The sequence below is a fragment of the Podarcis raffonei genome, chromosome 3 (assembly GCF_027172205.1).
Source record: "Podarcis raffonei isolate rPodRaf1 chromosome 3, rPodRaf1.pri, whole genome shotgun sequence".
NCBI classification, from domain to species: Eukaryota; Metazoa; Chordata; class Lepidosauria; order Squamata; family Lacertidae; genus Podarcis; species Podarcis raffonei.
Window position 1 is genome coordinate 21451516 of NC_070604.1, and position 21847 is coordinate 21473362.

Below are 21847 nucleotides of genomic sequence, written 5' to 3' on the forward strand. Positions count from 1 at the left end.
TTCCAACAACTCCTTTGACAAAGCTCTCCTTTAACCATAAAAGTTTATGGTGCCAATAATGTAGAAATTCCAAATAAGATACCCAAGATTTTCATAAACTGCTAAAGTAGTATGTGCTGATAATAGAACTCCCACTGCTAAATTCTACCCAACAAGTTTCAGGTATCAAGAATTTCAGGGGTTTTCTGTGCCCCCACAAACCTCCTCTATGGCTCCTGCAGGTGATACACAACAAATATAACCATGTTTTCTGTATAGTGATTACAATTCATATAGGGTAGCCAGGCCACCTGAAGAAGCATCACACCCTAGCTTTAGACTCAGTAGTCCTCTCATCATGTACAGGCAGTTGTCTGCCTGTGCTAAGCTCATGACTGTGTACACTACCTAAACGATGTTTTCTCAAACTATGTTGTGAGTGTGTGTGTTTGTATATGCACATATACATACAGCACAGGGGAAGGCAACAATTGGGTTAGTACTTCTTCAGTTAAAGGCGTCACATTGCCTGCCCCTGACTCAAAGGACTCTGCCCTAGTGAACCACAATTAATCCACTCTGTAACTGCTAAGGCAGGCAGACCCCTTTATATGAACTGACTTATCAAAATATTGAAAATAATAAATGAGGACAGAGTTAGCAACTGAGGTAGAGCTGCAACTCCTAATTAAGACTCCGTCTGAGAATGTCAGCTGCTGAAGCAACATCTGAGCTCTGCGCTTATAGCAGGGGTCAGCAAACATTTTCAGCAGGGGGCCGGTCGACTGTCCCTCAGACCTTGTGAGGGGCTGGACTATATTTTGGAAAGAAAAGAAAAGAAGAACGAATTCCTCTGTGCCACAATTAACCCAGAGATGCATTTTAAATAAAAGCACACATTCCACTCATGTAAAAACACCAGGCAGGCCCCACAAATAACCCAGAGATGCATTTTAAATAAAAGGACACATTCCACTCATGTAAAAACATGCTGATTCCTGGACCGTCTGTGGGCCAGATTAAAAAAGTGATTGGGCCGCATCTGGCCCCTGGGCCTTAGTTTACCTACCCATGGCTTACAGAATCTCCAGCTTGAGGTTTCCACGGAGCTGTCCATGGTACCACTGAAGTTTCCCCTTTACTTCTGGGATTGTTCAAAACAAAACGAATATGACTATCTGATGCATCCTCACTAGACTTACTGATATCTGCAAAGTGGTTTAATATCAGATGCCTGTCTTTAGAATGCCAAAGGAGATACAACAACTGTTTTTGAATTTCTGTGCATCTGGTGGAAAACTGGAAGTGAGATTTCAGTACACCAGCTATTCTTCAGGCACCAGCTAGCTGACAGGACCAGATAAGTAGTTTGGGAGGATTTCCATTTCAGATTTGTCATTATTTGACAAAAAATATGCCTAGTCTACATAGATATCAGTGTCATATTTACAGCTGTTGAAATGAAAATACAGCTTAAGCAATATTCACATTCTTAAAGAATCAGGTCAATACAGGACCTGGTGCGATAAACTCTGAAAATGCAACAAGGTGCTCTGTTTCTTTTTCCTTTTTTAAAAAAACCTGGGTCAATTCTGGGGGAAAAGAATGTACATGAAACAAAAGATACTGCACCATTTCACTGAACAGATGACATTTCCTAGGGGGGGAAATATTGCTGGTAACTGACATTTCTAAACCTCCTTATCTGACCATTTGATCACAGTTCAATCTGATAAATGCTGCCTCATGCTTGTGCTTTCAACAAACCACCTTAGAAGCTGAAGCCACTTTCATTTCCAGGCATTTGAAATCTTGGCTTTTGATCTTGGGGAAATAGACATCTTCCACTTGTTCAAATCTTTTTGTTTCTGATGAAGGAAGGTTGTGACTTTTCTACAGGGCCAGATAAAATATGAAGTATTTTTGCTCCAGTTCTATTCCGTCTCTCTCTCTCTCTCTGGGTTCACCTATATCTGGCTTCTCAAATGCAATGGAGCTGAACACAGAAGAGTCCTTTTCATTGATACATGAAAGGCAATGTCTTTTAAATTTAGTGTGCTTTCTTCTCCACTTGCTAATTGGGTCTCAGCCTGGGCTGCCCCTACCCCTGAATCACCAGGCCTTGGTAAAGTATACTATTCTCTCCACTGCATGCTTGGCCCCTGTGATATTCTTTCTCCTTCTCCTTCTTCTGCTCCTCTTTTAATGACACCTCACTCCAAATCTTTGAACAATTTCCCCCTGAACGTTTTCTCAACTATTCAAAGAGTTCTGATACAGTAAACTCCAATCTTGCAGCAACATGATCTACTCAGACTGTTATATGGTACTAGAATAAACATTCTTGAACTTTGTTAAATGGCATAAGCCACATTTGTTCTCCTGAAAGTCAAGTCACATAAACTACAAGTGCAACTAGGCAAAGTGGCATAAGTCACTTACTGTATTTGTTGAGTTTCCATTTAAGTGTAAACCACTGTCAAAGAGAGGGGAGGACGTGCCACTGCTGTGATCACTTGATGGTCCAGGGGAACCTAAAATGCAGCATATTTTTTAAAAAAAGTATTATAATTTGTTTTCATCAGTGGAAAGTTAATGCACATGACTGAAGAAGAATTGCAGTGTACAAAATGGTGAGTTCATCCAAATATCTACACCATACTGTAAATACAGTGCTTTTTCTGGGGGGATGCAGGGGTACACATACCCCTAACATTTTGTGAGTCTGAGTTTGGCCTCATTGAGGGGCAGTATTTCAGTATGAGTAGGAAAATGAGAGTACCTCTAATTTTTATTTAGAAAAAAGCACTGCATATATATATCTAGATCTATATCATCTATATCTATATGATTTAACTCTAATAGTTTCCACCATGTTCTATACATTTCTTAGCATGAAAGACAGAGAAAGCAAAATAAATAAAAAATGGATTGAACAGTAGTCTAAATTTCTTAACTGAGCTTATGAGATCACAGAGTTTCGCAGCAGAAACACATGTCAATCAAATGTATGGGATGGCATTGAGTACTGCTCAAGTGGACATGTGATTCTCCCAATGCTGTGCCTAGACTGTGCTGAATCCAGGAAAGCAATACAGCGCCACCCACGTGGCCCCACCAGCCGCTACAGAGATCAACTATTCTCAAGGAAGAACTGCCCAAGGAGTTTTTGAAACCCAGCTGGTGATGTAAGGAACATCAAACTGATTTAAGAATTGGCTTAGAAGTCTCCTCCTATGTGAAAGCTAATTAGTCTACTCCTTTTCCAAAACCTTAAAAGTCACCCCAGGTTGAGGTGTAAGAAGCCTGTCATCTCAATGAGCTGAGCCTCTGGGTGTATTTAAACATTTTAAAAGTTAATTCCTTTTCTTCTCCACATTAATTTCTAATCATATTTACACACACACACACACACACACACACACACACACACAGAGTATTTGATTTCTTGCAAGCATGACTTCGTTATGGATCATATGCCCTTCCCTGGCCATTTATGTGTGTGCAGTGCCCTCTCCGTAATAACCCCTTCATTTCCTCCAATTCTAACTCTTCCCTCAAGAGTTTAGCTTCCCTATCATGCTCTAGTTCCCCACCTATATGCACAGTGCAGGGGAGCCACACTACCAACAGAAAGTGGTCAAGGGAGGAAGCAGCTCAGTTATGAATCTTTTCATGCAGAAGGTCACAGGTTCGAGCCCAACCCATCTCCTACTACCCTTCTGAGAAATACCTCACCTCACCCTCCCACTATATATAAGGGTCTGGTGATGTCTGCTTCAGTGTATCTGAAGTGTGCATGCACATGAAAGCTTATACCAGAACAAACTTAGTTGGTCTATAAGGTGCTACTGGACATTATTTATTATTATTATTATTATTCAGACTTTTGTCTGAAACCCTGGAGAGCCACTACCAGTCAGTGTGATTGACAGTACTGAGCTAGATGGATCAAAAGTCAGTCTCTCTCTCTCTCTCTCTCTCTCTCTCTCTCTCTCTCTCTCTCTCTGTGTGTGTGTGTGTGAGAGAGAGAGAGAGAGAGGGAGGGATCTGATCGGCAGGTCCCCAGGGGGTACTCAAGGGTACGTAGTACCAGCACCTCATTCCACCTCCCTTTTTGGTTAAAAACTGTGACACTTACTGTAACAACATGGTGAGTACTGACACCTATTTTTCTAGGAAAATAAAGCACTGTCTCCGATTCTCACACAGACACTCTATTATTTGTTTGTATAAAAATTAGTTGTACGCCACTTTTTGGGGGGGCATAGCCCACTCCATGTGGTTCGCACAGCATAAAGACACAGTATAAAAATAATAATATTGCAATAGCAGTACCATTAACAATAATATAAAAACATAGTCAACTTAAAAAATAAAATAATCCTGCAGACATAGAAAGCTATTTTAAGATTTATAAGCTTGTCTAGCAATGAAGTGAAGGGAGACTAAAATAAATAGATTTTAATAACCTGCTCAAACGTTTGTAGTATAGCATCTCTCTCACTCTCATACATACACAGACTTGTGGGAGAGAGAAGAAGGGCATCAAAATAGACTTCCTTAACACTTTTTAAAATCCCTTCTTTAAAACCATCTCAATTGCATTCATATTATAAACTCCAAATTATATTGTTTTGAAAGTTGGTTTTCCCTTGCTAAACCCCTGACACCAAAAATTATTTTTTTTCTTATTCATTGTTAGGTAGAGTGGCATAAGTAATAAAAAAATCTAGTGATGTATTTCATTTACAGAGAGTGAACTTAGAATCTTTTTTTCTAAATAAGCTGCTTGCAATGCAAAATACTTCAATTTTCCAAGCAATAATAGCAGTGGTGGTAAGACATGACATCACCCTTCAAGTAGTTCTCAGATCACCTCACAATCCTGACATTTACAAAAAATAATAATAATATTCACACCTCTAATCAACATGAAGCAGAGAATGATCTGGAAAAAATCTAGAATCTCAACAGTCTTAGATGCTAAACTGTTTCCATCTTAACATGCACACATCTGCCTCCATCCTTCTTTCTGGCTGGGTGATACTCTCAGTTTTAACTTTAAGTATCTTCTCTCTCCTAATGACTTTGATACAGCCAAAGATGATTTATTGCTAAACACAAATAAACTTAGCAATCAATCAGTTTCTTCATCTGTTGATATTTTTTTTTTAAAAAAGCCACATAAACCAAAAATATATGACTTATGACCCAAAAACCCAATCCAGCCTACAGGGCTGATACTGTGTTTGGCAACTGTCCTCCTTTTGTACTCTACTTTCGGGTCGAGAGCACACATGGCTAGTGGGATGTGTTCCTCTTGATGGATTGAGCATGCATTGAAGTAAATACTGAATTTATCTTAGACGTACCCAATTTTGGTTGAGATCAGTGGTGCTAGATTGGCTCCACACTTGCACCATGACCACCTCGTCACTGCCTCCCTCCTCCCCATCTAGATAATGGTAAACAGCAGTGACTCAACCAACCAGAGCTTAGGTGCTCCACCAAACTGCCCATGTTTGGCTGAGATCCAAAGATCATTTACTTGGTCAAAGGACCTTACTTCCAATGAAAGACACTTCAAGACCACAATGATAGAAATAAAACAACAACTTAAAAACACTGTTTCTTAAAATGTATTAACAGATCCCAGAATCAAAAATCCTAGAGTCCAACAGATAACTGTAAAACAAAATATTTATTGCCACCACTCCTTAAACTTGGGGATCATCTTACCACATATTTATATGCCAATAACTAAAATCAGCATTTCCACTTGCACATTACACCATTAGCCTCATTAAAATCTATACTGGATCCCTAATTTCTATACTTTCCTGGATTGCTGACTATAAATTTATATATACATCACCCACAATGAGTAGTAGGGCTTTTCTGGTCTAAGGACCTGTACACGTTTCACACATATGCCTGAGAAGGTTATCTCTCTCCCTCGCTCTCTATGACAGTGGGTATGATGGAACTTTTCCCAATAGTCTGCTTTTGACTACTTTCAGTTGAATCAGGAATTTATGGGTACACGCTGCCTACACACTGCAGTATTTTTACCTTCTTTGTTTTCATAAGCTTCCCAGTCTTTGGCAGTGAAAGCTAATTAGTGGGCTCTAGTCTAAGAAACTTCCTGCACAAATCAAATTCTGAACCATTTTTAAATAGCTGACATGGCAACCTGGCTGCTATTTAACAGAATGATTATGATTCTTAGAACATACTTGTTAAAAAAACAACCACGAGTTTGATGCAATAATTACATTGAGCTCAGCTATATGCAGATAACTCCTGTTAGTTTCAAAAGCACACAGAAAATCGCAGTAACCTGATTCTTTGCATGTGTGCAGGAGTGGGCAACGGCCCACGTGGCTGTGCTATGTTTATAACTACTGTTATTACATAGGTGGGGCTTATCTTCCGAGTCTTTCCTATCCAATCATACTGCTCTTCCTCTTAGGGGCCAGTGATTGGGTGAGAAAGATCCATAACACCAGCCCTGCCCATGTGGGTTACAATATTCATACATGTATCGCAGGAAAGTGGCTTGCATGCATGCCCAAACATATATAAACATTAAATAATATAGCATTTCCATAGAGAATCTTTCCTGAACTAAAGCATTCATGAATGAAATATTGTTTGTGCGCAACTATCTGCTTGTTATGAGAAATATCGCAGGGAGGAAAGTGTTTTGCTCAGATCCATTAATTTTCCCTTACCCAATGGGAGCTTTAGAAATGATGGAGCTTCCCTGAGGTACTGAACAGTGATGGTAACTTCATCGCCAGCATTTCGCAGTAGATGCACCTGTCAGTGTGACAAATAACAGCTACTTTATACCAAAGAAGAACCAGCCACAGAGAGCAAAATAGTGTACATCAAAAAAGCCACATCTTCGTAGTTTTGTCAGGAATCCAATATTCATGCTTGCTGCTGGAATGAAGAATATATTGCGGGTTAGACCACAAAAATATAAATGACAAAGAAAAGAATATCTACAATAGCTGGAGAGTCTGAAAAAATTAAATTTAAAGAGGGAGCTGTGTTTGTATAGTGCAAGGTGGCCGAGTAGGAATGACATCCTTCAAATACAATTCTGATAATACAATTAAAGCACAACCCAATCAAAGTTAAATACTTAATAATCTCCTATATTTCAAACTGGTAGTGGAGGGGAGGAAATTAAACAAATGCTTATCTCTTCCATGCAAATCAACAATCTTAACTTGCTGCGTTGTGGAAATTATGTTCTTTATGGCCTAATTAGTATTATTTAAGTGCCAGCAAATGTCATTTGGAACAGGAATGTCTTTATGTAACCCCTGAGAGTGTATAAGAGTAATCTGAATGGGAGTTTATCAAGGCATGCATTGTCTAAGAACCACAGACAATTTGCAACCTATGTCTAGTGAAACATGTTCACCACTACTATTGCCATCTACACATCAATAAATATCTGGAATTATCTACCCAATGAAATTTTTTTGGGGGGGAGAAACATGAGCATGCCTAGGTGCCAATCTTAAATGGAAAAAGTGGTATATTTACTTTGATCAGCTACAATGGGAAGAAGATCTGGAATCCTAGCACACAGAATTATTTATAAAGTAATTGAGTTTAAGTACAGACATGCTAGATTCCACAATGGTTTCATTGCATCATCTTCCAGTCTATCACACCATATCATTAACTGATATTATTACCACTAAAAGGTAATGACTAGAGAAATGCAATATCTGGTTCTTGCAGTGTGATATCTATAACGTAAGGGCCATTGAAACTCTGTGCTGAACTCCGTGATCAATGTTACGTTCTCCATCAGCTTAGTAGTATCATAACTTGTTTTTGCACATGCCAGGAGATATAAAGTGAGGGATATAACTCATGGTTGAACTAGCCACAAATTCTCTATTTTGACTGACTGTTCTCTAAAGCAGAGAGCCTTTCTAGTCCTGCTACTTGAAATCCATTTGATGGGAGTCTCAGGTGAGATACCCACACAATGAAAGTTCCAATACCAGTCACTGCACAGAAGAGTTTAATGTTGCAGAAGACAAGTCTCAGTGAAACAGTTCTGGATGTAGATATATATATATATTGTAGACTTTTGCAGACACAGATATATACAGATACATACAAGTACAAAGTATCGCCATTGAATCATAGAATCATAGAATCATAGAGTTGGAAGAGACCACAAGGGCCATCGAGTCCAACCCCCTGACAAGCAGGAAACGCCATCAGAGCACTCCTGACATATGGTTTGCTCCAAATAAACTCCAGCAATTCAATATGTCAACATCAACTAACATACAAACTAACTATAGGCTAACAGACACACTACTGAGCTGACATGCATCAATCACAGATATATTTGGAGACTGGGCCATTACCATAGCAACTGGCTTGACTGACGTTGCACCTGCGATCAGCTTATCTTTGGAGTGATTTACATCCATGAAGAAAATTAACCCCTCCTCATGTCCAGTTACTCCAACACCTTTAACTGAAAATGGCCAGGGTCTGAATCCTGGCCCTTCTATGTACAAAACATGAGATTTACCAATAGGTCAAGAGCCCTCTCCAAAACCACAACTGCCAGGTAATCTAACCCAGAGGTTCACAAACTCATTTGGCCTATCCTTCCCTTTTCAGAAAAATAAATACTCAGCACACCCTGGAAATCTACCTTCTTTAAGCGAACAGAAAGATACAGTGACAAATTTGCATTCTTTTATGTTATCTGTATTTCTACCTACAACTTCTTGAAAAACAAGTTAACAAGAAGCTCAATCCTATATATGTTTACTCAGAGTAATAGCCTGATCTGCCCCAGGACAAGCTGTGATCCACTTCCTGGGCCTGAGTGAAGCTGAAAAGGGTTCATCCAAGCCCGGAAAACCCCCTTGCCTGCAGCACAATCATTGGATCCAGGGGAGCCGTTGTCACCAACCCACAACAGTGCCTGACTTGGTGGTAAACATCATTACACAACAGATGAAACATGTAGAAACAGTTTTTCAAAATTTTCTTCTCTTCTTTATGTTTCCACTGCCCCCTTATTTTTATTCAAAGCCCCCAATTGCACCTGAGGCTACTGCAGCCCTCTGGATCATTCCAGCACCCCCTCAGGGGGGGCGGTATTGCCCACTTTGGGAAACACTGATCAAACCAGAGGGGAGGAAAGGATCCATTCTTCATACCAGATGTGGTGTCTGATTCAGACTTGAGCCACCAAAACCTCCCATAACTTCAAAAGAGGTTATTACCTTATCTCTTAAGTGCTGTTTGTCCGGGATATCATTTTCAATTATATTAAGAAATAAAATTATTTGTTTCCAAAATGCTCTCTTCTGGACAATGCCAATGATAATTTTATATATATAGTATATATATAAACATCTATATACTACACACACACACACACACACACACACACACACACACTTGATTTGGTGTAAAATATTCTATGTAGAGGTTAACAAAATTGTAAGTTGAGTTTTTGCCCATGTTTAAATGAGAAGGTATTTATTTCCTAATCCTTTTCAGGGTGGCAAACATGCCTTCCTGAACTCTATTAATATCCACTTTAGGGTCTGGAATGAACTGATGTCTTCTTTCCAGACTAGCCACATCAGCTAATCACTTTGCCCCCTATCTACTAATCTGCATGATAGTGAAGCTTTCAAAGCTGCATCTGATGCTTTTAAGTTTTTGACAAATCTGTTTCTAATTCTGAAAGAGTAAATGGACTCACAATTGCTCTCCAGATCATTTGTTGAATAATCAAGACTATTGTAATAATGGAGGAGGGAAATCCTGTTAGTATGCTATAGCAACGAGTTATGATTTTATGGCAAATCATGTCACTCATTCCAATTTTATCAGTTAATAGAGAAGAGTTCTTTTTTATCATTTGCAACCTCTGTTCTGTATAAGCAGTATTAATAAACATAACTCTATATTGGTTTAAAAAGAGGTCAATATGCAGTATTTTCAAATTATAAGCATAATGCTCTGATCCTAATTATTTGGTAGCTATTGACCCTGATGCATCCAATGATCATAGCATATTTGGATGGTCAGCAAACCTGGTCATCTTAGGAATATTTACTGTGTTCTTAGCCCTGGTGTTCCCTCTGGAGAGACTAGAATATTGGTTTATCATGAATCTGGATGATGTTTCATTCAACTTTCTGTTGCAAACATGGAACTTGAACTCTGAGTGGGGAAAGTGTCAGAGAAGGGGTGGAAACAAAGTGCGTAGGAGAAGGGTTAAGCATCCCTTAGCCTGGCCAGCACCTATCTCTTCCAAAATGACTCTGTTGACACCCCTCTTCATAGTAGCAAAGTGGAAGTTGGGGCTGACAAATAGAGGTTGCCAGAGAAAAACGAACATGACGAACACCTAAAACCTATTTGTGTCAAAGATTGGGATAGATACAGGGATAAAAGGATCAATCACCACTCTCAAAGGAGCAAAAGCATGTAATGCCATGTGATCTGAAGAAATGCCAGCCATGTGGAAAGAACCCAGTCCACCATGGATAAAGAATCTGTGGCTCTTTGACCATTGTTGGGCTTCAGCTCCCATCAGCCAACATAATCAATGGTCAGGAATGATCAATTCATCCAGGAACATCTGGAGTGACCGAAGTTTTCTAACCTTGATGTGTCCACTGTAAGCTCCTTGGAATAATGGCAAGTTGATAAATGTGAATGCAAAGAATGATCTCACAGCACCCTAAACATATTATGACATATGTTTATAATAATAAATTGTGACATATGGGGTTTTTTTCAGAGTGAAGCCACAAAGTTTGCAGATATGACACCAACAGGACTGGACTGAACAGAGACTGAGAAAGGCTAGCTCATTACCAAAAGTAATCATCAGTGTGCATTTTGCTTTGCCAATGGATTCGACTGGATCCATTTCAATTTTATTTCTTATCTTTTCCCACTGGACCTTCTCTGCACTTGACTCTGTGTGAAAATGGCAAGCACCTTCCTTGTGCATTGTTATAGGCCAATAAAGATTTCATTCATCTGACAAAATGGGTTCAGGCCCATGAAAGTTTATGCCACCGTAATGTTTTTACTCTTCAATGTGTAACAAATTTTATTTAAACTAAAAACATATCCAATAACTGTGCAATCCTTTGAGTTCAACAGGACTTACTCCCAATTAAGTGTATATAGGAGTGCACCTTTAAATAAAAAGGAAATAATGTAGGTTCCAACAAAAGCTACCAACATGTTATTTATTAAAAGCTGCTGGTTTTTCACCATCTTATAGGGTGTTAGTTTAGAGTCACACGTGATGGCTAAAAGGCAGGCCAAACAAATCTTCACATTCTGAAAGTGGAAGGAAATCAATTTCTGTTGCTACAGGAAAGAATTAATGATACAGAAGGTCGTTAAATAATAGATGCTTTATGGCAACAGAAGCTTTTAACACAAATTCAATATATAAACAAAGATGCAGTTAAGTTTGTGAATTCTGTTGGTGCTTTGGTATGCTCTGAGTAGGGGAGAAATAAAAGACAAGGTTCTTCCACCCCTAAAAATACTGCAGCAAGAAATTATTACAGTGAAAACGAAAAAGGAAACACCAAATATGGAACGGATGTTGCTACATTCCGGACTGATTTCTCTTTTGAAGTGTTGTTCTGATGATTCTTCTGAAAAGCAACCTTTATGCCAATAGAAAAAACACATTACCCTAATATATTCCCATTCCTTTTTACAAATCAGTTGTAGGACTTAGTTGCAGGCAATCACAAAGTGCTCAGTGTATGCAGAGGCCCATTCATTTTTCACTAAGCTGAGGAAAGATGTGAAGGCATGGCTAGAGCTGGAGTATTCCATATTGCCATGTCCTGTACCACTTTCTGTACTATTCCTTTGTGGTGATTCCTAGATGAATGTGCAGTTCTCTAACACAGAGATTAGGAGTGAATCAATCAGTTTACTTCTGCACCAAGTTACCTGACATTTGTTCATTGCTAAGTCCACAGCTCATACAACACTGGCTACAAACCCATGGTATTTTAAGGAAAGATAGACTTAACTCAGAGCCCAGCTCACTGAACTGCTCTGGACTTTAAACTAGGTTGATGAGGCTGTATATCAGAAAGGGAAATAGCTGGCTGCTGGACAATATGCTCCAATAAGTTGTAGCCTTCCTTGGATAACACCATAGTTCCGTCCGCCTTTGTCAGCTTCTGAAAGATAACATGTCCTAAAGCACTGACTAATGATGGGCCTAATTAACCTCTGGATCATAAAGACTCAGTTTATTTCTTATTATAAATCAAGAGAGAATTGTGATCTCTTGCTAAGGATACTATTAACCAAGGTAGTCCATAAAGAAATGAATTGCTCCTCTCACCACGGCACATCCCTTTCCATTGAAAGTGCCAGCAGCAATTAGGTAGCTTCAAAGTTGAATAATTGGTAGGGCCTGAGAGAACAAATGCCTACATCAGCTTTGCAGGCTGGCAAGCAGTGAACAGCAATCTCTTGTTCAGCTGTGACTAGCACAGGTTGCTCCAAACACTTACAGCCTTAAATATTAAACACACACACACACACAAACTTCTTCCAATAAAATCAATGATGCTGTCTGCTGCAGAATATAGGAAAAACCAACAAAGTTACGTCCCATTTCACACTCTGCTGTCTAGACATAACAGTTAAACTGCATTATGCTATTTTCAAATCCGAACCCAATCATGTTGCGTCGACCCATTTGTATGTGCTGAATAGGAAAAGAACACTACGAAGCAATGACATACAAAGAAAGAGGTTGAGTGAGTGTGGGGTGAAGGAAGGGCTGAACATAGATAAGCAGTAAAGAGGAGTATGCTTATTTAGTCAGTATGAAAGGTTTTTATTTTGGAGTGTTGCAACCATATCTCTGATGGCTATGATGCCCACTGTGATGGACAGGCCCTGGGTCTGCCTCCTGATGAGGTCTGCCAACCACGGAGAGATAGCAAGTTGGTCAGTCAACCAGGAGGGACGGAGGGAGAGGGGGGAGAGAGAGAGAGAGAGAGAGAGAGAGAGAGATGAATTCAAGTTAGATGCTGAGATTAGACATACGTGGGCAGGGGACTCTGACTAACTGAATAGATTCCTATAGGAGTTATCTGTCAGTGGGGACAGATAGTGAATTGGCTCTCAGTTTGAGATAGGTTCTATTTACCTGAGGGGACCATTAGGATTCTAGAAGGGTCTGGGACTGTTTTATGGGTAGTGTAAGGCAACAGCCATGGTAGAAAGAATTTATGTGTCCAGTGACAGCTTTAAAGCCTGAAGTTAAGAAAGATCTTAAATATCTCTACAAAGACCGTTTGTTTGAAACAAGGTGTTGCGCCTTTCAAAAGCAACCATTACGCTGTAACTTCATTGAGTGTAAACAAATAAAGTTCTAGTTTTCTTCCAAGAATGTCTCATCTCTACTTAGATCCACTGGACGAGGGTTAAGTGGCCACTTGTTTTGCTTCACTTAATTATAATACTTGGCTGCTGTTAAACATAAGCACTAACACAAACAATTTAAGACCGCTGCTGTGAGAATACAAGAAGACGTCTAATAACACACCTATAAATTACAGGCTATAATAATGGCCAGCTCATGCAGTTCCCATCTTAAGTGAGGGTGTCTCTATCCCCTGAATGATCATTTGCCTTGCCAGCTTGGCCATCCTCTTTCAAGATGGCTACCTTGCATGTGGTGCCAGTATAAGAGAGCCAGTATGGTGTAGTGGTTAAGAGCGGTAGTCTAGTAATCGGGGGAACCGGGTTCGTGTGTCCGCTCCTCCACATGCAGCTGCTGGGTGACCTTGGGCCAGTCACACTTCTCTCAGCCCCACTCACCCCACAGAGTGTTTGTTGTGGGGGAGGAAGGGAAAGGAGAATGTTAGCCGCTTTGAGACTCCTTAAAGGGAGTAAAAGGCGGGATATCAAATCCAAACTCTTCTTCTTCTTCTTCTATAACCATGTTTTCCATGGAACTGAGAGATATGGAAGGAGTTATACACAGATTACTGGGAAGGAAGAAATCCCACTTTCTCTAGCAGTAAGCAGTGCAATGAAGGCAAGGTATAAAAGACCACAAGATGAACTTGGAAGCGGTGGGTTGTGTTATAAATTATGAAAATAACCTGCTTCGCCCAATACAGAAATAAGTAGAATTATCTCCAGATGGTGGGCAAAGACTGCTGGGGGAAATGGAAAAGGCATTCTATTTGGCATTAGTAGTAGTATTTAGAAGGGGGAAAATATGCAGCACAAGCTATGGGTTGGGAGGTATCTCTTCTCTTCTTCTGTCTTAATATCTGTATAATTATCAATTTGTTAAATCTCCCAATGAGTGACAGCAAAGTTTCTTGTTATTATTCATTTATGAATCACATTTTATATATAAAAAAAATCAGGGTGAGTTTTGTGTAAGACCCTATTTATATGTTATGAATGGGAAAATAATGCAATGAAACAATGCTACTGGGGAAAAGAAGATTGTGTTTGATAAAGGAGAGGCTGCAGAGAGATAAGCAGCAAAGGAGCTTATCTATTTAATCAATAATAGTGGAATTATTCCACTTTTTGCATTTCCAGTGATTAAGGAAACGCAAGCTTTATACACAGGTATCACCTGAATTTGGCCTCTAATATTCCTCACTTTCTTCTCTTCCAAAAGAACAGATGAACCAGATAGGGAACGTTTTTCCAATAGAGGCCTACCTGGCACTGCCTGCCTGTCAACACACTGTAATGATTTGGCTGTTTGGACGGGCCTTTGGGCTTCATGAGAATTGATTCTTTGGAGCTATCTATTTGCTATTTGTTGCCATGGTTATGCATTTCACCACTGAACTTTTAAATGACTGCCATTGTTCTATTAATACTTTTACTGTTTTGCATTTTTTTGTTGCCTTGGCGGTCTCAGAGATGGGGAAAGTGGGATAAATATTATTTCAGGTCAATAAAGAAATTCCTTTGCTGACTGTCTTGGACCACTCTCTCATCATCAGTTGTCCTTTTGGCGGATTGCTATCAGCATGAAAGCACATAGGTAAAATTCTACTATTTACATTACACGCAACTCCTGATTTTGTTGTTGTTGTTTAGTCGTGTCCAACTCTTCGTGACCCCATGGACCAGAGCACGCCAGGCACTCCTGTCTTCCACTGCCTCCCACAGTTTGGTCAAACTCATGCTGGTAGCTTCAAGAACACTGTCCAACCATCTCGTCCTCTGTCGTCCCCTTCTCCTTGTGCCCTCCATCTTTCCCAACACGAGGGTCTTTTCCAGGGACTCTTCTCTTCCCATGAGGTGGCCAAAGTATTGGAGCCTCAGCTTCAGGATCTGTCCTCCCAGTGAGCACTCAGGGCTGATTTCCTTAAGAATGGATAGGTTTGATCTTCTTGCAGTCCTGATTTAGGCATGCCCAAATGATGTGTGATCATGCACACACATGGTGCCGAACCCGGAACTAGCCCCAAAATGTCATGGGAAGGGGTGGAACAGGCTTACATGTGCTCTACCGAGGTGTGTGGGGATCCTTTATCACTTAACATGGTGAGCCAAGAGTTCCAACTCCCGCCCCCCAAAGGAGGTTTAGCCAGGAATTGTTGATTGGCTTCCAGTCATATCAGTCTCAATATATTTATTCTTATTCTTCTTTCTGTAAACTGCTTTGAGGGTTTTTTACAATCAGGTGACATATAAATTTTATGAAATAAATATTTTGTTTGCAGAAAACCAGACAGTAACATTATGCACACAGCCACTCACTATAGAGATGGGGAGATATTCAGTTCAGGTCTCATTTGAAATTGAATCTATCAAATCTGCACTTCCCGCAACAATATGTGAACTGAAAAAACAACTGTCCTCCAAAATTTTAAACTTAATTAAATTTTGCTACACTGCTCACCAACCAAAACAAGTAACGTTTACCAAAAATGCATATTTTAGGGGGATGCATACATAAAATACTATACTGGTGAAAATAGCAAACACAAAAAGTCAATTAGGAAAAAAAACACTTGTCAAATTGTGTACTATAGTGGAAACTGCATATAAACATTTGCTTGTTGGGTAAAATTGGCTCTAAAATGCTGATGGTTTTTCACATATAGCAACAAAATGGGGAGAAATGGATTTAAGGTTGAAAAAAAAGAGAAGCCTAAGCAAACCAAAATTGACATATCATCCCTACTCATTGTGCTACACTGTAAAATACTGCAGCAGCCAAAACACACAAGAGGAAGATTGCACATGAAATTTTGTATATACATATGATACCCAATAAAGCTCAATATCCTGCTGGATAACATGTTTTATAGGAATTTATGAAAGATCTAGAAGCTGGAGTAATTTAAGATTCCTCCAAAATGTCTTTCCAATTATTTCTCCTCAACATTAACATCATCTTCAGTTTTGGAATATGCATTTGTGGGTCTAAAAACTTTATTATTGATACTAGCTATTACACATTTCTCAGCCATCCTTTTGAATAATTCAAAACTCTGAGTGTGGGCAGCAGGAGATGTGGGTCTCAAGAGCATGATACTGTTTATTGGACTGTTGACTTGATTAACACAATAAGGAAATGGTTACAATTCAAAGAGCCTTCAAGTACTTTAAGCGATATTGATTTCACTGAATTTCAGCATGCTTAACCATCTCTGGTTTCTATCTACTGTATTAAGTAGGCTAACTATACATTTTATTGAAAAACACATTTATGTTCCTTGCTTCATCTCATTCTTTTATGAATATACCCTTCTTCATGTCTTAGAGAAAAGTACAACTCTCACTGCTGACTTTAATGCAATATGACATAGAAGCCTTTGACTCAGGAAAAAGAGATAGTTGCCTTAAGGAAGCCAGTTGGGGAACATGAGTAGGTCATGATTTCTGTGAATTTGAAAGCATTTTACTTTATTTTTAAGTTAATGTTTTAACTTAGAGTTAACTTAATGCTTGTTATACTTCTTTATTATTTAAGATTTTTCTACCTTTAATGTGACCTTGACAATTTTTAAATAATATCTCTGAAACAGATTGTTTACTGATCTATATTCAGCTAATGAACAGCCACTGTATCTGTGATCCAAGCCAAGATAACGCAAAGGATTTAGGACTAAACTAGATCTAATGTATGGAGACCTGTTGTGAGATTCACTTTTTAAAACAAAAACATAATAAGAAGTTCATCTGGTGCTTATGTTGTTGTTGTTTTCCAAGACCAAAGACCTTATTTTGCCAAACTTTTCAGCTTTGATTTTGATTGATTTTTTTTAATGCTCCTTTGCGATTTGCTACCTTATTAGTTTATTGCGATGTTACTTAATGCTAATAATTTGGCTGTATGTTTTCTTTTTATGTATTGGGCCCAGAAAATTTGATTGAAGGGTCTTTTAAAATGCCATAAATAAATAAATAAGCCTTGTTGGGGGGCTTTTTGGCGTGACAAAGATAATTGGCATTTCACCCAACCCAATCAAAACCAGCTGTTTTTGATGCCTATAATTTTAATGACTACTTTTCTAATCAATATAAAGAGTTTGTGAAACTTCTAAACGTCAAATGGCAAATATGAATGAAATAGCGGAAAACAAAACAGTTCTGCTGAAGCCTAAGGGCAAATTTTCACAGTCTGGTTCATAAGGAAGGAAACTGTTAGAAGCCTTATGGACACATACTTCATATTTTTAAATATTTTTAAATAAGGAAGGGGAAAGACATATTCCTGAGAATACTTGGCATGGAGCACTGAATAGCATTTAGTTTTTTGCATATTTTTTGTTTAAAGATTTGTAACTGAAGTATTAGAAAACTCCATTATGAGCTCCACAGTAGGGTTGCCATATGTCCGATTTCCTCCAGACACATCCTCTTTTTCAGGGTCACAATTTCTGTCCAGGCAGATTTTTAAAATTGGGCAAAAGATCTGGGTATTTTGGTTTGGTTTGTGCACACATGTCAGATATACTGTACATATGTATGGGGGTATATACACACACATATGTAACACACACATACAACACAGTTCATGTTCAGTTCAAATTCATCCATATGATCCTCAGAATCCTCCCTCCCCCCCCCCCGCAGTCATAGAATCAGAATGGTAGAGTTGGAAGAAGGTTACACATTGACAAAAATGCTCACTTGCACTACAGATTCCTGATCTCTCATTCCCTTCCCATGTTGACACCGTCACATAAATTCAATTGTCTGTATTCTTATTATGATTTTGTCATGGAAATTCAAGAACGTGGCCAAGAGTCTCTTAGGAAGTCTTGCCTGAGAGTAGAATCCACATACAAAGGCAGGGAATCCAGAGGATCACAGAGCTAAGGGTCCAGTCAAGAAATGGCTACGAGCAATATATCGCCGCTTCTGTGGCCTACATATAGGAGGAGTATTTAAAATGAGAGTTGTCACCGTGACCGGTAGTTAGAAGTCAGCAAAGGTGTCTTTTTGGCTTGCTGAAATATGGCAACCCTACTGTACAGAAGAAAAAAGCTCACAGCAAAGTAATGTATTGGTCACATAGTGAATAGGAAGACACAATAGAAATTTTACCTTATTGGGCTAAATCAGATGAAATAAGAAACAACGATTCAGCTTACACAAGATTCAGGCTTGCATGCTCAATTTCTTCCTCTTCACCTCTTTCACATACCACAGGAGAGGAAGAAATTGAGCATGCAAGCCTGAGGAGAGGCTTGAAGGCAACATGAGTGAGAACACATCTCCAATTATAAATTCAGACCCTGGCATGTTTCAATTCATAGTTTAAACAAATCACAGTTCTCCAAGATCAGATGACAAGGGAATTATGGTTAGTTTAAAAGCAAAAGTACAGGCCACTCCCCATTTACGCGGGGGTTATGTTCCAAGGAATTGCAGGTTTAAGTGAAATTGTATATATTGGGAACACCATTGATAAAGCCTGCAAACACTCTCTAAACCAGGGGTCAGCAACCTTTTTCAGACGTGGGCTGTCTGGACCATGTGGTGGGCCAGACTATATTTTGGGGGAAAATGAAGGAATTCCTATGCCCCAGAAATACATTTTAAATAAAAGCACACATTCTACTCATGTAAAAACTCACTGATTCCTGGACCATCTGTGGGCCGGATTGAGAAGGCAATTGGGCTGCATCTGGCCCACAGGCCTTAGGTTGCCGACCGCTGCTCTAAACCTATGGAAACCCTTTGAAAATGCAAAAAACCCCAACCCCAAACTCCACTACAATTGCTCTCTCCAAACCTCCTTTCTCAAATTCGAACTGCCCATAGGACTCAAAAGTCAGTGCAAGGGCTTGTGGGATTGCTAGACACCATTTCTGTCGTTTTCACGCTCTTTTAGGGCCATTTTTGCACCACTTTCTGGTTTCATGGTGATGCACACATGCACAGTTGTGTGTGCCTTGATCGTGCATAAATGTGAAGTTTTCAATCACCTCTTTTGACATTTGAAGAAGGAAGAGAAGGAAAGGGGAAATATCTGATCCCAAGATGCAGACAGAATCATTCACTGTCATACCTGGTCCAAGTCCTGTTGCTGATCAAACAGGGGCTAAGAGTCTCTTAGGAAGTCTTGCCTGAGAGTAGAATCCACATACAAACTCAGGGAATCCAGAGGATCACAGAGCCAAGGGTCCAGTCCAGAGGTCAAGAAATCCAGATGGAGAGCAGGCGCTGTTTCCAATCTTTGACTGCCGCTGAGAGCTCTGTTTAAAGGCCAGAGCCAGCTGGTTCTCATCAGTGCCTTCTCCTCTGTGAAGGCTGATCAGCTTCAGGTGGAGTCACTTCTCCTCCTTCAGGCTGCTGATCAGCAAGGGAAGCCACCTCCTGGCCCATGGCATTCAATTAGTGTTCACATGGTTTCCTAATGTGTCTGATCCATGCTTTTAAGACAAAGAACCATACATGTGGATATACTGACTCTCTTATGAGTTTGAGCTAGTGAAGCAAAGTCTTCCTACTATTGATCAGGTATTTTAACACACAATGAGAAAAAGTGATTCATTAGCTACTGAGCGGGACTTGGGCGTAAGAGAAATGCTGAATTAGGCACTACCTCCGTGACAATGACCCACTTCACAGAAATATGTGTCCATTCTGATTTATACTTACTCTTTCTGTTGTCACTTGAGCATGCTGATACTTCTCTGTTGTTTCTCAGTGGCCCCATTTTGTCACCAATCATATTAATCAATTGCCCACCTAGGTTTACTTTTAAAGGGAACAATGCCTCCTGGTAATTTGTTGCTCTAGAAGAATCTCATCCAAATTCAAAGAATATAGAGACATTCTCAATTTCCCCACACCACAGGGTGGAGATAATAGCACATGTAAGACTTTCTCCCAGCCATTGTGGGACGCATTTAGCTGTGCACAATTCTTTTGTAGCTATGAGAATGTTTGAATGACCCAATCACATGCTCAGGGCCTGGTGGAATTCTTTACCCTTCCAGCACAATGCTAACTCCATGGGAAATATCCTTTTGATTAGGCCCAGACCCCTTGGCTGGCTGCCCCATGTAAAAATAGTTCATGGGCAAGAAGCTTGAACACAGCTGGGAAAACTTCTACAGGATGCCAATATCCACTTAATTGTAGTATTGTCATTGAGTCAGCTATAGAAATACTATTATATAGAAATTTGTATGAATAGGAGTATACATGGGGAGTATATATATGTATGATGTTTTTCCCCTTCTATTTTATCCCAATTGCAAAGAAAGTCAAATAGTGCTGACAGATTTAATCCCTGCCCCATGCCCCTAAAAAGATTTTGCATGCATTTATTAAATGGGTTATTTGAACACTGAAAATATTTCTACACACACCCCTGAAGCAATCTTCAGGAATGAAAAAAAATACGTTAGTTCACACCTGCTTCATATAACCATATGGTCTGAAAAAGTCTATTATGCTACATTTGCTTATTTCACGTATCTGTATCCTGCCATTTAGTCTGAAAACTTTCAAAGCAGAAATTAAAAGCACAATAATACAAAAATTAGGAAAATATTTGGAATCAAAGGCATTACAAGCAGCCACAACATAGCACACAATATACTGACTCAAAATTTAAGAGGTCTTAAATATCTTAGAAGTTTTAGGAAGTCCAGGTCCTAAATCTCACTGTTAGTCACTATAGCTCCAGACTTCAACAAATGAAAATTGCAGAGCATATTGCAAAAATGCAGGAATAAAGAAGACTTAAAACACCAGGAATGTTCTGCTGAACATTCTGTGCGTCAAGAAGTTCCAATGCCTATGGGTATTTGTATCTGTGGATGAGTTAGTGTCCTTGTGGATGGTTCATGCCTCAAAGTGACCTCCACTGTATCCCAATCTCACAACTGATTTTCTAATTTCTTTTTCTCTCACACTTTCAGCCTTAGATTATGATGAAGCAGTTGCTGCTTCTACTGTTCTTCAAGGTCACAGCACAGATCACCAGTTTGGTGCTGAATCTGCTTTGGTTGCCCTGATGGATATTCTTTACTGGGGATTGTGATCCTGTTGCTCTCGCTAGATCTCTCATTGGCTTTTGATACCATGGGATCCTCCCGGACCATCTACAGGCAACTGGCATTGGTGGAACTGTTCTGCAGTGGTTCCAATCTTATCTCCAGGAGGTAGCACTGGAGGAGTGCTTTTTTGGCCCCCAAGCTCTTTACAATCTACATGAAGCTATTGGGCATAATCACCAGGAAATTTAGAGTGAGGTGTCATCAGTATGCTGGTGATACCCAATTCTATTTCTCTGCAGCATCTGAATCAGGAGTAGCTGAAAAGGCTCCTGCGTCTG

The 21847-nt window shown here is 39.5% G+C and overlaps 1 protein-coding gene across 3 annotated transcripts in view; it reads right to left on the reverse strand.

Moving 5' to 3' along the window:
* SNTG2 (syntrophin gamma 2) overlaps window positions 1-21847 on the reverse strand; it is a 218262-nt gene that overhangs the window by 69412 nt on the left and 127003 nt on the right. For all 3 annotated transcript variants that reach the window (XM_053380786.1, XM_053380785.1, XM_053380787.1), the window contains 2 exons: window positions 6717-6804; window positions 2422-2513 (listed from right to left, as the gene is read on the reverse strand). In XM_053380786.1, the coding sequence (XP_053236761.1) occupies window positions 2422-2513; window positions 6717-6804 (180 nt within the window). The remainder of the gene's footprint in view (window positions 1-2421; window positions 2514-6716; window positions 6805-21847) is intronic.